The sequence below is a fragment of the Sphaerodactylus townsendi genome, linkage group LG06 (genome assembly GCF_021028975.2).
Source record: "Sphaerodactylus townsendi isolate TG3544 linkage group LG06, MPM_Stown_v2.3, whole genome shotgun sequence".
NCBI classification, from domain to species: Eukaryota; Metazoa; Chordata; class Lepidosauria; order Squamata; family Sphaerodactylidae; genus Sphaerodactylus; species Sphaerodactylus townsendi.
In genome coordinates this window covers 103955124-103969784 of record NC_059430.1, presented here as the reverse complement: position 1 = coordinate 103969784, position 14661 = coordinate 103955124, and the positions used below count along the sequence as shown (strand labels likewise).

The 14661-nt window shown below is 44.0% G+C and overlaps 2 protein-coding genes across 2 annotated transcripts; one reads left to right on the top strand and one right to left on the bottom strand.

Annotated features, from left to right (window-relative positions):
• Positions 1–174: 174 nt before the first annotated feature.
• On the bottom strand, positions 175–4871 carry DNALI1 (dynein axonemal light intermediate chain 1). Its single transcript, XM_048502396.1, has 6 exons — positions 4566–4871; positions 4334–4470; positions 4061–4230; positions 2205–2383; positions 1110–1274; positions 175–414 (listed from the first exon to the last, which is right to left on the bottom strand). The coding sequence occupies exons 1-6, from the start codon at positions 4734–4736 to the stop codon at positions 379–381; spliced, it is 858 nt and encodes a 285-aa protein (XP_048358353.1). The 5' UTR covers positions 4737–4871; the 3' UTR covers positions 175–378.
• Positions 4872–4932: 61 nt separating this feature from the next.
• Positions 4933–9430, top strand: SNIP1 (Smad nuclear interacting protein 1). The gene is made up of 4 exons (XM_048502395.1): positions 4933–5187; positions 5449–5536; positions 6119–6696; positions 8194–9430. Exons 1-4 carry the CDS (start codon positions 5105–5107, stop codon positions 8450–8452), a joined length of 1008 nt encoding a protein of 335 aa, XP_048358352.1. The 5' UTR covers positions 4933–5104; the 3' UTR covers positions 8453–9430.
• The last annotated feature ends 5231 nt before the right edge of the window (positions 9431–14661 follow it).

Here is a 14661-nt window from a genome sequence, read left to right as displayed (position 1 = left end):
CTTGACGACTGCCAGTAAGGGGAAGCTCACCAGCACCCTAGGCAGCTGATTCCACTGCTGAACTACCCTCACTTTAAATGTTTTTCCTAGTGCCCATCCACTTTAGCTCCTTACTCAAAAGCTCATAGAAGGGAAAACAGGTGGAATTAGCAAAAATATGAAGGGAACCTTGAGGACAGCTTCTGTCTCCCCAGAGGAGTTTCAGAATTCCGATTTATTCTCTTAAAAATCTAGACAGGCTCTTTGCCTATGTTTTGGGGCTGAGACCTACCCAGCCCCCCCCCCCTCCCCCCCAAGTGTATGAAACATCTCCAATCATTGTAATCTGGGAGACAAGGCCCAAAGCCTTGAATTCTTGCTTGAGAGATGATGGAAAGTCTATTTCTTTGGTGCAATGATGCCTTCGAGCTGGGCCTGAATGGCAAAACAAGGAACAAAAACAGATTAGTTAAGGAGTAATCATATCTAATTGTTATAGAAGATTCACAACTGGCTGCTGAAGTACTTGAGGAGGACACTAGCCAGGGAACTCTGTTGATTCTTACATTCCTCTTTCTGTGTTTAAAACGTTAGCTGCTCTCATTCATGGCATGTGGACCTATTGCATTATGAGAAGCAAGTGGAGGGTTGCCACTGTTTCCTGGCAATGAAACTCACTGAATGTAAAGCACCAAAGAGGAAATTGAATCAAAGCTACTGAAGTGGCAGTTTGCATTCTCCACTTTTAGGCCTGGCTGTGAAACCACTGCCTGGAAGCAGCAACTCAGGGACTGGGTCAACTTGATGGCCAGGCAGTCAAAAAGGAAATCCATGGGTGCTATGCAAGGGGAGCAGCTGGCAGATGCTACACTCAAGTACCTTGCTAGGCTCTTGTTTGGAGCATCAGAAAAGGTTGTTTTGAACAAGACTGTGATAAACAACAAACCCAGCCCTTTCCCACAATCATCATGCACCAGTAGTCTCAGAACACCACACCTCAGGCCTCTGGGACTATTCCAGCCTCTGTCACGGTTTGAAAACCAAGTCTTTCTTCATAAATGTAGACCCCTTCTTTAAGTACGCCACAAAATATGTCTCCCCGTATATCCCTTTCCTTCTCCTGTACTAACCTTCAGCTGCTGATTGGTCCGCTTAAGGAACTGGACTTCCTCACTGTGCTTCTTCTCCTCCACCTGCCGCCTTTCAAGCTCCCTTTTCTCAGTGGCATCGCACTTGGCCTTCTGCTCATTGACTTGCCGCTCCAAATCTCTCTTTTCATCCTCTAATTCTGCAATCTTGGGACAGAAAATTTTTGTTTTATTAGTCACTTAACCACTGAAAAGCAATGACCTATTTGTTCAGGGTTCCCAGAAGCATCTTCAACACCACCTTTTTCGGGCAGGCATAATGTGGATGCAGTTTTGATTAAAGCACTTTTCCTCATTGAGGCTCCATGAGGCAATACTTTCGAGCAGTAGAAATAGCTAAAAAGATGGAAGGAACTGAAAAGAAATTAGCTACGGACAAAGTAATTTTGGAGGTTTTATCATAAGGTACAAAATTTAAAGGGCTAATAAGAAGAAATCTATGATCCTCATAAAGTGGAAGCTCAAGAAGAAAAGAGATGCCAATCTTACCTAAAGGTGATAGACAGAATCAATAAATACGTGATATTCATAAGTCTACTTTGGTGAAGTTGAGAAGGATTAGCATTTAACCTAGTCAGTCAGAAGGCCATCACATATCAAGGATGGTCAAACAGTATACACATGATAGGGTTTAGTGGAAATACCAAAATATTGAGGAGTAAACACAACATACCCTGAAACCTGGTACTTTGATAATCAAAGTTAATGATACATTTCTTAACCAGAGCACAAAAGTTGTGTTTCTCACGCCTTTCAATCAAATCTGATGTTACACTAAAACCAACTGTCAAACTTTTCACCAAAGGAGATCTAAGAGTTCAGTTTCAATATATGCAGGTATCTCTTCTCAGTAAAGACAAGCAGTTCCCAAAGCAGCTTCAGGACTTTTCTGGGAAGTACTTGCAATACATGTTTTATCTCCTTTCTGGGATCCCTTTTCTTATTTTTGTATTGAGGAACTACTCCTTTGTGGTGGTGTTGTTTGAAAGATACAACAACATAATATAGCCTTTTGAATGCTTTCCTCAAGGAGCCTCCCTGTTCCTGGGGCCCCTAGCTACAGATGGACCCACTTACTCTTCTTTCCATATCGGACTTGCCCTGCTCAGCCTGTAGCGCCTTCCGCATGCCAAACGCAACACTGCTCTCATACAGGGTCTGGTAGGCTGCTATCGTCATCCGGATCTCATCCCGCACACGTAGCAGCAGGAGCCCCCGCTCAGCACAGTTGATGGTCACTTGCCGTATCAGCTCATCTGAAAGTGGAGAGCTAGCCATCAGGCTGTGTGCAGGGGTGCTGAGCCAGCAGCCATTTCTTTCAATGCCTTCTTCCACTAAGCAAAACTTTGCAGATGCTCAGGGACGCATCGATGCCCAGGAGAGCGGTGCATGTCTCCTATGATTCTGGAGCAAAGCACAGGCTATTTTTCAGCCCTGCAGTGGCTACTGTGCAAGCTTCATGGTTATGCTTACAGGAGAAATGCAAAGAAACTGGGGCAGATCTACAATACAACAACCTTTATTAGGCATATTAAAATAGGCTCCAGAGCATTACAGACATTTCTGAAGTACAAATCAAAAGTACATTCAAAACACAGACAGATAAACTGTATCTAGCATTGGACGTTAGAAAATTCTGTCACTTGTAAAAGAAATTTTGCTACTTTTTCCAAGAGCATGGCCTCTGTGTTATTTAACAAAAGCTCCACAACAGAGTTGTCAGTCTCTTTCAGATTTGTCTAAGACCCGCCCAGGAGAGAAATTCCTAATACCCACATATCTCGGACAGTCAAGTATAATGTGAGGAAGAGTCTCCACTTGGTTTTTACAGTGTGGACAGACCCGATCCTGGAGAGGGATAGATAGGTAGTGACCCTTTGTAATGGCCGATGGGAAAGTATTGCATCTGGCCCTTGTAATAATCCATCTCTGTTGGGGTTCAGTTAATAGTTCAAGATATTTGGCTATGTGCCCCTGTTCTGGTACTATTCTGCCAGAAAGGGGTGAGCATGATTTATTTCCTTGGCCCAACAAGATATGGTATTCCTGTTCTAGAAGTCTGCTTTTTAAGGTTTACAGAATCTCTCTGGGTGACAGCATACAGAGGTCTTCAAGTATTAAACCTAGAGAGTGGATTTTTGATTTAAGAAGTTGATACCATTCGGAGGCAAATAGGTCTGGGCGCACAATATGTGTTAAACTGCGCTCATCAGAGTTAAAACATAGTTTGATCCAATACTTGAATGTATTCAGCCATGCTCTTGTTTCAAGTAGGTTCTGACCAGTTTCTAAGCATAGTACAGCATATGGTACAGAGTGTGGTACCCCAAGTATTTTGTAGAGGAAGCCAGATTGTATTCTTTCAACTGAGTTGTTCCATGCAGCTATCCATAGGGGAACTCCATTGAGAAGTTGCTGAACTACTTGGAGTTGAAAACCTTTAGAGCTGCAGGAACATATCCCCTTCCCCTGGAATGAAAAAAACTTACCACTGCTGAAGCAGTGTGATAGCTTCCTTTTATAGCAGTGTCTCTGTGTCTGGCCCAAGTGGCTTTGTGATGAAAGGTTAGGCCTAAATATTTAAAGGACTTGGAGTGTTCAACCTTAATCCCATTGATAAGCCATCTGGAGGGCTTAAACACATTGGAAAAATGACAATTTTTTATTTTTCTGGGTTTAAGGATAGGAAGTTAGATGTACAGTACTCCATAGTTTTTCTAAGAAGCCTTTTAAGACCCACTGGGGCAGATCTCTTTCACCTGAAGGCGCTTAGATGTGGTAAGATGCTCTGGAGCTGTTTAGTAGCCTAAGCATAAGACAGGAGAGGGAAGAAGAGAGAATGTGCACTCTTCTGTTTGAGGGATACGTTTGGAACAAGGTAGGTCACCTAAGCCCAAGGGATGGGGGAGAGGTCTCATCCCACCCATGCTCACCGAAGCACTGTGAGTAGAGCTCCCGCCGCACAGGGCAGATGCCTGTCTCCCGGGCTTGGCGCTGTTGGAGCTTGAGATCCAGCTGTTCCTGCAGATGCACCACATCCATGCGTGTGCTGGGGGTGCTGGATACCTGCTGGATCCATAGCTGGTTTTCTTCCACCCATTCTCTACAAGGAAGCAAGAAGACAGAGCAAAGACGCGCTCCCCACCCCGAACTAAGCCCAACCCACCTCCCTTCCCTTCACAAGTCTCCCTCATCCCGGGGCTCACCTGGGCGGCAAGATGGCATTGAGGATTTCCTCCGCTTGTTTGCTGGGGTCTACAGTGGGCGGCGGCACCTTGCCTTTGGAGGGAGGGACGGGCACGGAGGGCAGCACCAGCTGCGGGGTGGCCTTCAGCGGCCGAGCCTGCGGAGAGGGCGGCAGAGGCGCGAGGTCGGCAGATGCGCCCGCAGCAAAGGCGACGCTCGCTCGCTCCCCACCCCAGCCGGCTCCCCACCTACCTTGGGCGATCGCTTCTCAGTGTTGCGGCTGACCAGCACCGGCGTCTCATAATGGAGCAGCGAGTCCGCGGGCGGAATCATGACTGCTCTGGTGCCGCTCTCTCTGCTGTGGAGCCTATTGTGGCGCCGTTGCCACGGCGACAGGGACGCGCTATCAAAACCACGTGACATTGTCGCCCGCGGCGCTTGCGTACTAGAGCGGCGCCGGGAGCGCAGATAGGCGATCACGTGGCCTCCATCCTACGAGTCGCGAGGGATGGATCTGGCCTCTCCTGTAAGTGGACTCTGTTCCCTTCCTCACGCTTCCCCCGCTGCCCTTCTGTCCGGTCGCACAAGCCCCCTGAGCCCCATCGCCACGGCTTTTTCCCGCCAGCATAGCGGCCGCAGTAACGGAAACCGGCTGACCAGGAAGTTCCGCCAGCAAACGACGGAAGAGTCCGCTCATAGAGATGGGTGGTAGAACGGCCCCGAGTGATGTCACAAGCGCTTCCGGGTAGTGACGGAAGCAGAAGTTCGAGGACGGCGAGCGGGCGGGTGTTATGGAGGAACCGGAGCGCCGGCGGCGCAGGAAGCGGAGCCCCCGCGGAAGCCGCTCGCCGCCCAGCCCGCCAGAGGAAGCCAGGTAGATTGCCCCCCCCCTTTCCTGAGGTGGCTTTCAGGTCGGCCCCCTCCTCTTCGAGGCCGAGGCTCTGTTCCACCTCCGACGGTTGAGGGAGCCGCCTGGCTCGTTGCCCCCTCCACAGTCGATAGGCCTTCGATTCATGTCCTGAGCCGCGAGTTGTGCCTTTCCTTTCGTCCGTGGATGTCCTTTGGCGCCGATTATCAGCCGATTTGGGCTCGCCATTGTAGTATTATGCTGAGTTGGTGCTGTGTTTCTTTCCAGGCTGACTTCTAAAAAGAAGAGCAAGTCCTCGAATAAACGACGCAAGAGGAGCCGAAGCCCCCGTCACGTGATAAGCAAAATAAAGCAGGTGAGAAGGATGTGGAGGACGGTTTCTGATGGGTCGCAGCATGGCGGGTGGAAAGAGAATGGTGGCCGAGGAAAATGAGCTGCAATCCTGACGGGCCCTGCCAGACCCATTTTGTGGTCTTTGGGGAACTGTGTCAGAAGAATAAGAAACAGGATAAGAAACAAAATCGTATTAAGGCTATTAAGTAGCTCTTAAATGTTATAGTTTTTGAGTCAAAAAGATTTACCATGTAAAATTATGTATTGATGAGATATTAATGGTACTGGTTGATTAATTAGTTAAATGGCTGATTACATGTCAGCAGTTTGGAAGGAATCAAGTGGTGGTTTCTTGTGTGGCCATTTTTAAAATAACTTGTGATTTATCACATTTGTGAAGTATGCAATACATTTGATTCTCTTAGGGCGTGTGGCTTAATACCAGTTTCTAATTAAAGCTGATGGGGAAAGTGACTCATTATTTTCTTCATGACAACATATGAGTACAATGAGTAGTTCAGTTGGACAATCCTGGGAAGCATCCTTGAAAACATGTATTTATGTACCCATATTGGATTGGTTGTTTTTATTGTTTCTGTTGCAGGAGCGACAGGATCACTCTCGGAGGGGGCATGAAGAGCGTCAACATCGGGACCATTCTGATCTGGAGCACAGATGGGGGAGAAGTGGAGATAGAGACAGACATCGAGACCATTCAAGCCGGCGGAAACCCCATAGAGAACGCCCTGGTAGCCATGAAAGGGAAGCTGATCATTTCCAGGAGCAGCAGGCGCAGAGGGAGATTTATAATGAGCGACGACGTGAACATCGTCAGCATATGGAAGCAAGTGGTGATGAGGAGAATCGGAGCACGGGGAAACCTGGTAGTAAGAACACAGAAAAAGAATCAGGGAATAAGGAAAAACCAAGCTTTGAACTGTCTGGTGCACTTGTGGAGGACACCAACACTTTCCGTGGAGTGGTGATCAAATACAGTGAGCCCCCTGAAGCACGCATCCCAAAGAAGCGGTGGCGCCTCTATCCTTTTAAGAATGATGAGGTCCTTCCGGTCATGTACATTCACAGGCAGAGTGCCTATCTGCTGGGCAGACACAGACGCATTGCTGACATTCCTATTGACCATCCCTCCTGTTCCAAACAGCATGCTGTCTTTCAGTACCGGTAAGTTTCAGCTCATGTGGCAGAGAGTAAGCTATGAATGATGTAAGGTTTGAGGTCAACTGTTTAGCATGCCTGGCTTGTTGTCAGAAATCTCTGGTACAAAGCAAGGGGTTAGTCTAGACCTGTGGTTCTCAGCCTTTTGTGACTTATACCAACCACTCTATCAGAGATCCTGGATCCCACCACAAAAAGGCCCTCATTCCTCAAGAAAGATATTCATATATTTATGGGCATTGTATTACAATATTTATCATTTATTAAGTAAATATCAGAAGCATAGTGAATATTCCCTGACAGATATGACTGGCAGAAAACAGCACGTTAAAGATTCTTGGTGGTACGCAGTAGAATGGTTAATTAGATGATCTGCCAAGGGTCCAGAGTTGTTGTTAGCCTGCTAAAAAATCACAGATGGATAATCTGTGGCAGGTAAAGACGACATACCACACTTGCAGGTGGACCTGGGTATTGATGGAGAGAAAATTCTTAGTAATAGTCATGAAAACTGCATTGCACATTGTGCCCCGCTGGTGGTACATGCACCACTGGTTGAACAACATTGGTCTATGATGTTGTTATTTTTAGCACTACTTTCTTCCTGCCCTTTTTCCAGAAAGTCTGTTGTAAAGACATAGCTTATCACTTTGATCATATTACTTGCTTTCTTTAATTAACTGTCTTGATTTATTGAGTATGTCTGTCAAGAGAATATCCTTTTCTTGACAACTTTCTTCCTGCCCTCTTTGTCTCTCACCTTGTTTCCCATTTAAAGCTCGCAAGTTCCCTCAACTAGTTGTCTAGTTGTTTTATTTCTTTTTGCAAAATAGGAAGACTGGAGGGTGGCTGGGGTGTGACCCTAATGTTTCTATTTGAATAGTTGAGAATTCAGGTGAGTTAGCTCACTTAACAAGGATAACATCATATTTAAAAAATGTTGGGAGACCTCTTGTTTTGTGATTTATCAATTCACATAACTTGTGATCTAGACAACTCAAAATGGCCTTTCTGATGGGATCTTACTCTTCACAAGTCCATATTGCTATGGAATGCTCCGGGAAGAAGAAGTAATGCAATGTTCCAAGCAGGATTGGTTCCAGGTTTCATTGGGCCCTGGGTAGAGCATACCTGGGGGTACCCTCCCCTCCACTGCTTGCCATTGCGCCTCCCCCCACTCACACTTATATTCTCTCCTCTCCCACAACTGCCTAGCTATCCATCCATCACCCACCCTCTTGCTGATTTTCCAATCCTCCCGTTTCTTGCATACTCTTCTTTGACTGTTCTGGTCAGTATATGCAGCTGGGAAAATGGTTGGTTGGAAGGTTCACAGATGGGCAGCAGGGGTGGGGTGGCATTCACTCTATCAAAAAGACTTGGGCAGCAGCCCAGTCTCAGAATATGCTGATGCCAGCCCTGGTTCAGAGACATGTATATATCTGGCATGGCCGTGTATCTAATATCTATGCTGCTAATAATCACAAATCTGTTTTGGGCCAGGCTTGTGGAGTATACTCGCCCTGATGGCACAACAGGTCGAAAGGTAAAACCCTACATCATTGATCTCGGCTCAGGTAATGGCACATTTCTGAACAACCAGCGCATTGAATCTCAGCGCTACTATGAACTGAAAGAGAAGGATGTCCTGAAATTTGGGTTCAGCAGTAGGGAGTATGTTCTCTTACATGAATCATCGGACAAATCTGAGGTGGACCAGAAAAAGGATGAGAATGAGGAAGAAAACGAAGAATCAACATGACAATAGACTGGAAAGGTGGACAGAACTATTCCTGCTGTGGAACTCGCATCCTTGTTGTGATGCCAGAGTCTCGCTACCCTTTTGTCTTTCACTGCCTTAAAGTCTGCTGTCTCTTGACTTTTTATTTTAGGAGTTCTCTGTACACACGTGGCTTTAGTGGTGCTGGACTTTTGGGTAGTAAAGAAAATCCCTGTTTTTAAGGTGGCTTTTGATAATCGAAAAGTATTTTGGATGCCACATTGCCTGGCAGCTTTTCAGTGAAAGATTTTGAAATAAAACTTTGAAGCAACAAACTGTTGTGCATACCACAAAGCTGCTGCTTTTCTCCCTCCTATAAATCCCAAACTTTTTTCTTTTGCTTGCAAACTACTAAGGTAAGTGTAGGGTCTTGAAATAGGGAAAGCCAGATGTTGCTCTGTAATAGCTATGTGTGTCTGATTTATTCATATGTTAAGTTGGGGATTTGTATGATTTTTTTAATGTATTGTGTAGAATAAGTTTTCAAAGATACAGTTTGCAATGTATATATAAAGTATTCTCAGTCTTCTCTCTGGCTTTGAGCTGGTTTCTGGGGCTCCTGTTCATGAATATGTGATAGAATGGTATTTTTTAACAAAACATTAAGGATAGATTCCTTTGTACCTAATGTTACCCGGAGGCAAATGGTGCATTATGGTTTGGGAATAGGAAAAGTTTATCTCACTGAATTGTTTTGTACCCTGGAGCCACTCATTGTACAATGCGATTTGGTATGCTTGGTTATTAACTTTCTTACTACCCCCATTTTCTGAGAGCACTTTGTATTCACTGAAACCTTTTGTGTATATATATATACACACATATATACCTAGAACTAGGGTGTTTGAGCTAAATTGCAATTCTTTAAAAGTAGCAGAGTGGGAGGCTACAAGACAGCAGCATCTTCTTTACTATGCTTCCTCTTTTTATTTGAAATAAAAGATTTGTAAATTTAACGAACATATTTCTTCTGGATTTTTATTTTCTCTCGCTGAAATGGATAAACAACCTGAGTAGCCCTGCCACAGTTAGTATTTGGATGGGATACAACTGAGGAAGACCATAATTGCTATGTAGAGGCAAATATAACATAATATTGAGAGCCCAGAGAGTTAACATGGAACTCCTTGTGACTGGCTAGAGAGCACTGTCGAGAGTTCTTAGCCAAAGCACTGAGAGTTTTGAGGGGAGAACTTAATTGAATGCCAAAGGGAATGGGTGTTCTGTTAGAGCTTCATTCTGTGGTGGCTGAGGGCCAGTTCTAAGTGAGATGAGCTATTCTAAGTTGCCAGGAAGGACAGATTTAAAGTAGGGAATCTGTGCCAAGGTCTTGGAGTTAACCCAACACAGTGACACTGATTCATCATACGGGTGGCTTGGTTGATTTCTCTGCAGAGAACCTACCAAGCTTTCAGTTAGTGTCTAAAGAATTGTGTAGATTATTCTTACCTGTGGTCGAAATTAAAGGTTTAGCACATAAACTAGAAAGCTAAACAGAAAACTATACACCTATACTGGTGGGTCCTTGTTGTGTGTATACTTGAAGTGATAGTAACAACTTGAAAGCACTAATGACAGTGACCTGTGTGAACCTTGTATCAAATTCTAAAAAGAAACTGAAACAACTTGTAAATAGTAACCTCTCTAAAACCGGCTTCTTATTCATATAGATATAATCTTTTTATCATTTTCTGGAAAAAAATCCTGATTTCTTGTAAATAAAAACATTTGATTCTTTAACTTTATAAGCCTCTGGTGCAAGTTCATTATTACTTTATTTTCTTACATTAAGGTTATTTAGTGGTCCATATGGAGCTGTTAATCTTCCTGTCTGAGAAGTGCCCAAGCTGAACAGCTAAAAAACACTCTTACAGTTTGATTTAGTTTGTAGAAGTGGGAAAGTGCAAAGTGTATACACAAATTCTAAATCACCGCATTCATGCTACTGCATAGAAATATTAATAGACTAAAGGCCTGCTCAGTCAAAGTATAACTTACCATTAGAATTTTGGAGGGGAAAAAATCATCAGGGCATGAGACAGTGGGAAGGCGCTGAAGGGCATCTGATGTTCCTCCCTCTCATCATATATTTATTGGCCGTGTTTTAATATGAAAAAACCCACTCAGAAGTATTCTCACAACTTTTAGTTATCACTATAACAAAGCTTTTATTTCATTTTATTGAAATTTTTAAAAAAAATTCTGTCAGAAATGGCATACCAAGAAAGGTAAAAAGGCAAAGGGGGATAAGGAAAATAATAATCAGGAATTAGAAATGATGAAGTTAAAGGTTGAGGTGGCAAAGGTAGAAGCTGAGAGAGCCAAATTAGTGGCAGAAGTTGAGTCAGCCAAAATTCAGGCTGAGGAAAAGGAGCCATTAGCCAAAATTGCACTGAAGGAGAAAAAGAGTGGGAGAATCAAGAAGAAGACAAGACAAGTTAGCTTACGAAAAAGAAATGTTTGCCTTAAAAATGCAAGAGATACAGCTTAGGGCTGAATTACCCAAGCCCCTCAGTAATGTAGAAATTCCTTCAATAGATACAAAACTACTTTCAAAGTATCAAAAAGGAGATAATGTGGAGGCATATTTGGGTGCTGTGTGGTTTCCGGGCTGTATGGCCGTGTTCTAGCAGCATTCTCTCCTGACGTTTCGCCTGCATCTGTGGCTGGCATCTTCAGAGGATCTGATGTTGGAAAAAGCAAGTGGAGTATATATCTGTTGGAGTGTCCAGGGTGGGTGGGGAAACCTTGCCTGTGAGTAACAAAGGCGGCAACCAGGTCAATAGTTGAGGGCATCTGAATAGAAGTATGAGTAACAATGAAGACTATAGCCTGGGAGTAACCAGGTCACTGGTGGGAGCATCTGAATAGAAGTATCTTGGCCTTTGTTTCTTTTGTCTATGGTCATCCTGTGTTTGTGTGGAGCTGGTTTGACACAGTCTTGACCCTAGTATTTTTCAACACTGGCAGCCAAGTTCTGTTCATTTTCATAGTTTCTTCCTTCCTGTTAAAATTGTCCATGTGCTTATGGATTTCAATTGCTTCTCTGTGTAGTCTGACATAGTGGCTTTCAGAGTGGTCCAGAATTTCTGTTTTTTCAACATTGTCTCACTACCAGCTACTTCCAGTGGGATAATGAATACTATGAACAGAAAGATGGGGTAGCCATGGGTAGTCCTCTTAGCCCTGTAATAGCTAATTTTTATATGGAACATTTTGAGAAACAAGCCCTGAAAACAGCACCAAAAAAGCCCACCATATGGTTCCGGTATGTGGATGACACATTCACCATTTGGAGCCACGGAGAAGAAGAACTAAACAAGTTCCTGGACCATATCAACAAGATCCACCCAAACATCCAATTTACTATGGAGAAAGAAAATGAAGGAAAACTGCCATTTTTAGATGTTTTAGTCATCCGCAAACCAAACCAGCAATTGGGACACACGGTATACAGAAAACCTACTCACACAGACAGATATCTACACAAAAACTCCAATCACCATCCAGGGCAAAAAAGGAGCACCATCAAAACTTTGGTACATCGCGCAAACAGAATCTGTGAACCTCACCTCCTACAAGATGAATTGAATCACCTAAACAGGGCTCTACAGGCTAATGGTTACTCTAATACAGAAATCAGAAGGGCTGCAAGACCAAGAACAAGCCACATGAACAAAGATAAAGAGCCATCTAGAGGGAAAGTGTTCTTACCATACATCAAGGGAACCACTGATCGCATAGGAAAACTGATGAAGAAGCACAACCTACAAACCATCTACAGACCCACTAAGAAAATTCAACAGATGCTACGTTCAGCAAAGGATAAGAGGGATCCTTTAGGTACTGCAGGAGTCTATCGCATACCATCCAGCTGTGGACAAGTCTACATAGGAACCACCAAACGCAGCGCACAGACACGTATCAAAGAACACGAAAGGCACTGCAGACTATTTCAGCCAGAAAAATCAGCAATAGCAGAACACATGATAAACCAACCTGGACATAGAATATTATTTGAAAAAACAGAAATTCTGGACCACTCTGAAAGCCACTATGTCAGACTACACAGAGAAGCAATTGAAATCCATAAGCACATGGACAATTTTAACAGGAAGGAAGAAACTATGAAAATGAACAGAACTTGGCTGCCAGTGTTGAAAAATACTAGGGTCAAGACTGTGTCAAACCAGCTCCACACAAACACAGGATGACCATAGACAGAAGAAACAAAGGCCAAGATACTTCTATTCAGATGCTCCCACCAGTGACCTTGCTATCTACAGGGTTACTCCCAGGCTATAGTCTTCATTGTTACTCATACTTCTATTCAGATGCCCTCAACTATTGACCTGGTTGCCGCCTTTGTTACTCACAGGCAAGGTTTCCCCACCCACCCTGGACACTCCAACAGATATATACTCCACTTGCTTTTTCCAACATCAGATCCTCTGAAGATGCCAGCCACAGATGTAGGCGAAACGTCAGGAGAGAATGCTGCTAGAACACGGCCATACAGCCCGGAAACCACACAGCACCCAAGTGATTCCGGCCGTGAAAGCCTTCGACAATACATTGGAAGCATATTTATTTAATTTCGAACAAATATGCCATGACTTGGAGATAGCTGATGAAAAAAGATTGTATTTATGTCTACTATTGTGTGGACTATTGAGCAAAGTTTATGACGATTTAGGAGAGGAGGAAACCTCTGATTATGATTTATTTAAAGAGGAATTTAAAGTCAGATTTGGCTTGACAGCTGAACAAAGTCACAAAGCCTTTAGAGACACAAAGCACAAACCAGGTGAGATATTCCCAGAAGGGCAGTTGTCTACACAAAGCACTGGATTGGTGGGTGGAAAGGAGTAAGATTACTATATGATTTTGAAGAGCTGAAGCAACTGATCAGCTTAGAACAATTTTACAAACAAGTCCCTTACGAGCTCAGGTTCGTCAAAGAGAAAAAAGTCAATGGCAGAAGTTGCCTCTTTAATGGATGAGATTGAGGGAGACTTTGAGGGAAACCTATTCCCAAGTCCATGTAAGAAACCCCAAGAGTGGAGTCCAAAAGAGAAAGTTGGAACTACATACACCAACCCTGCAAGGTGGGCCCCTATGGCACAAACTAAGTCCAGAGTGATTGCTTGCTTTCATCGTCAGGAGGAGAGACACATTAGATCTGCCCTAAACTAGAGAAAACTAGTAACAAGACTGTCAAATTAGTTCAACGAGAACATGCACAAAGTTGCAAAAGTTTTGAAGGTTTAGGGTAGAAGAAAATCTAAGTAAAGACTTTACGGAAGCAGTGACTTAATAAAGAGAACCTCATGGGGTTAAGAGACACTCGTGCTGAACACACATTGATAAAATCTAAATTAGTGGCTCCCAAATAATATGTTAACAACAGATTTTATCGCATAAAGGACATAAGTTGGTCAGAGTTTGAGGTTCAATTGCTGAGATTCCCATCCAATGTAAGCATTTTATTGGGAAATAGCTTGTGGGAGCTTTGGATGGGATAGTAGTGCCCATATTAATTGACAATGACCAGGCCAAGCATTGCAAAAATATTAACACTGTACCAGCAAACAATGGCAAACCCACCTCTGCTCAACTCTTGCCTTGAAATCCCCCATTTGGTGGAACTTCATGGAATCACCATGAGTCGGTCGCGACTTGATGACGGTTAATTACTATTAACGTGGAGAACAACTTCTGCTGTTTTTAAAATATAGCTAAGAAAAATGCAGGAAAGAAGTCGCAGGATGAGAAGGAAAATATTTCCTTTTTTCCCCAGTGAAACTTGTATAAAAAACATCAAAGTGCCTGACAACCCTCATTTTATAGTTTGTGAATATGGGGGGGGGGGGGGCTCTCTTCACTCCCCTTGTTTCTAGACAGATGAATGCAGTTTTGCAAGTCAAAACCCAACTTCGTGTGAGCAACTCCACTCTTCAGAAACTGTATGCTGAGAACGATTTTGGTCTGATTTTGGTCTGCAGAACTTTGCATAGGAGTACATTTTTCTCTGGAGCAGTGGTGGGATTCTAATAATTTAACAACTAGCTCACCCACCCACCCCGCCGTGTGCCCCCACTGCCTTGCACCCCCTGCTGCTTACTTACCTGCTGCGGAGGAACTTCTTGTGGGGGTGGAGGGGGGCAATGGGGGCTTGTCACCGCTGCTCT

Coding starts and splice junctions, on each gene's coding strand:
- DNALI1 (XM_048502396.1), bottom strand. CDS start 4,736: ATGTCACGTGGTTTTGATAGCGCGTCCCTGTCGCCGTGGCAACGGCGC. Junction 1,275..2,204: donor AGTCCGATATGGAAAGAAGA/GTAAGTGGGTCC, acceptor TTCTGTCCCAAG/ATTGCAGAATTAGAGGATGA. Junction 415..1,109: donor GGACCAATCAGCAGCTGAAG/GTTAGTACAGGA, acceptor TTTGCCATTCAG/GCCCAGCTCGAAGGCATCAT.
- SNIP1 (XM_048502395.1), top strand. CDS start 5,105: ATGGAGGAACCGGAGCGCCGGCGGCGCAGGAAGCGGAGCCCCCGCGGA. Junction 5,537..6,118: donor TGATAAGCAAAATAAAGCAG/GTGAGAAGGATG, acceptor TTTCTGTTGCAG/GAGCGACAGGATCACTCTCG. Junction 6,697..8,193: donor CATGCTGTCTTTCAGTACCG/GTAAGTTTCAGC, acceptor GTTTTGGGCCAG/GCTTGTGGAGTATACTCGCC.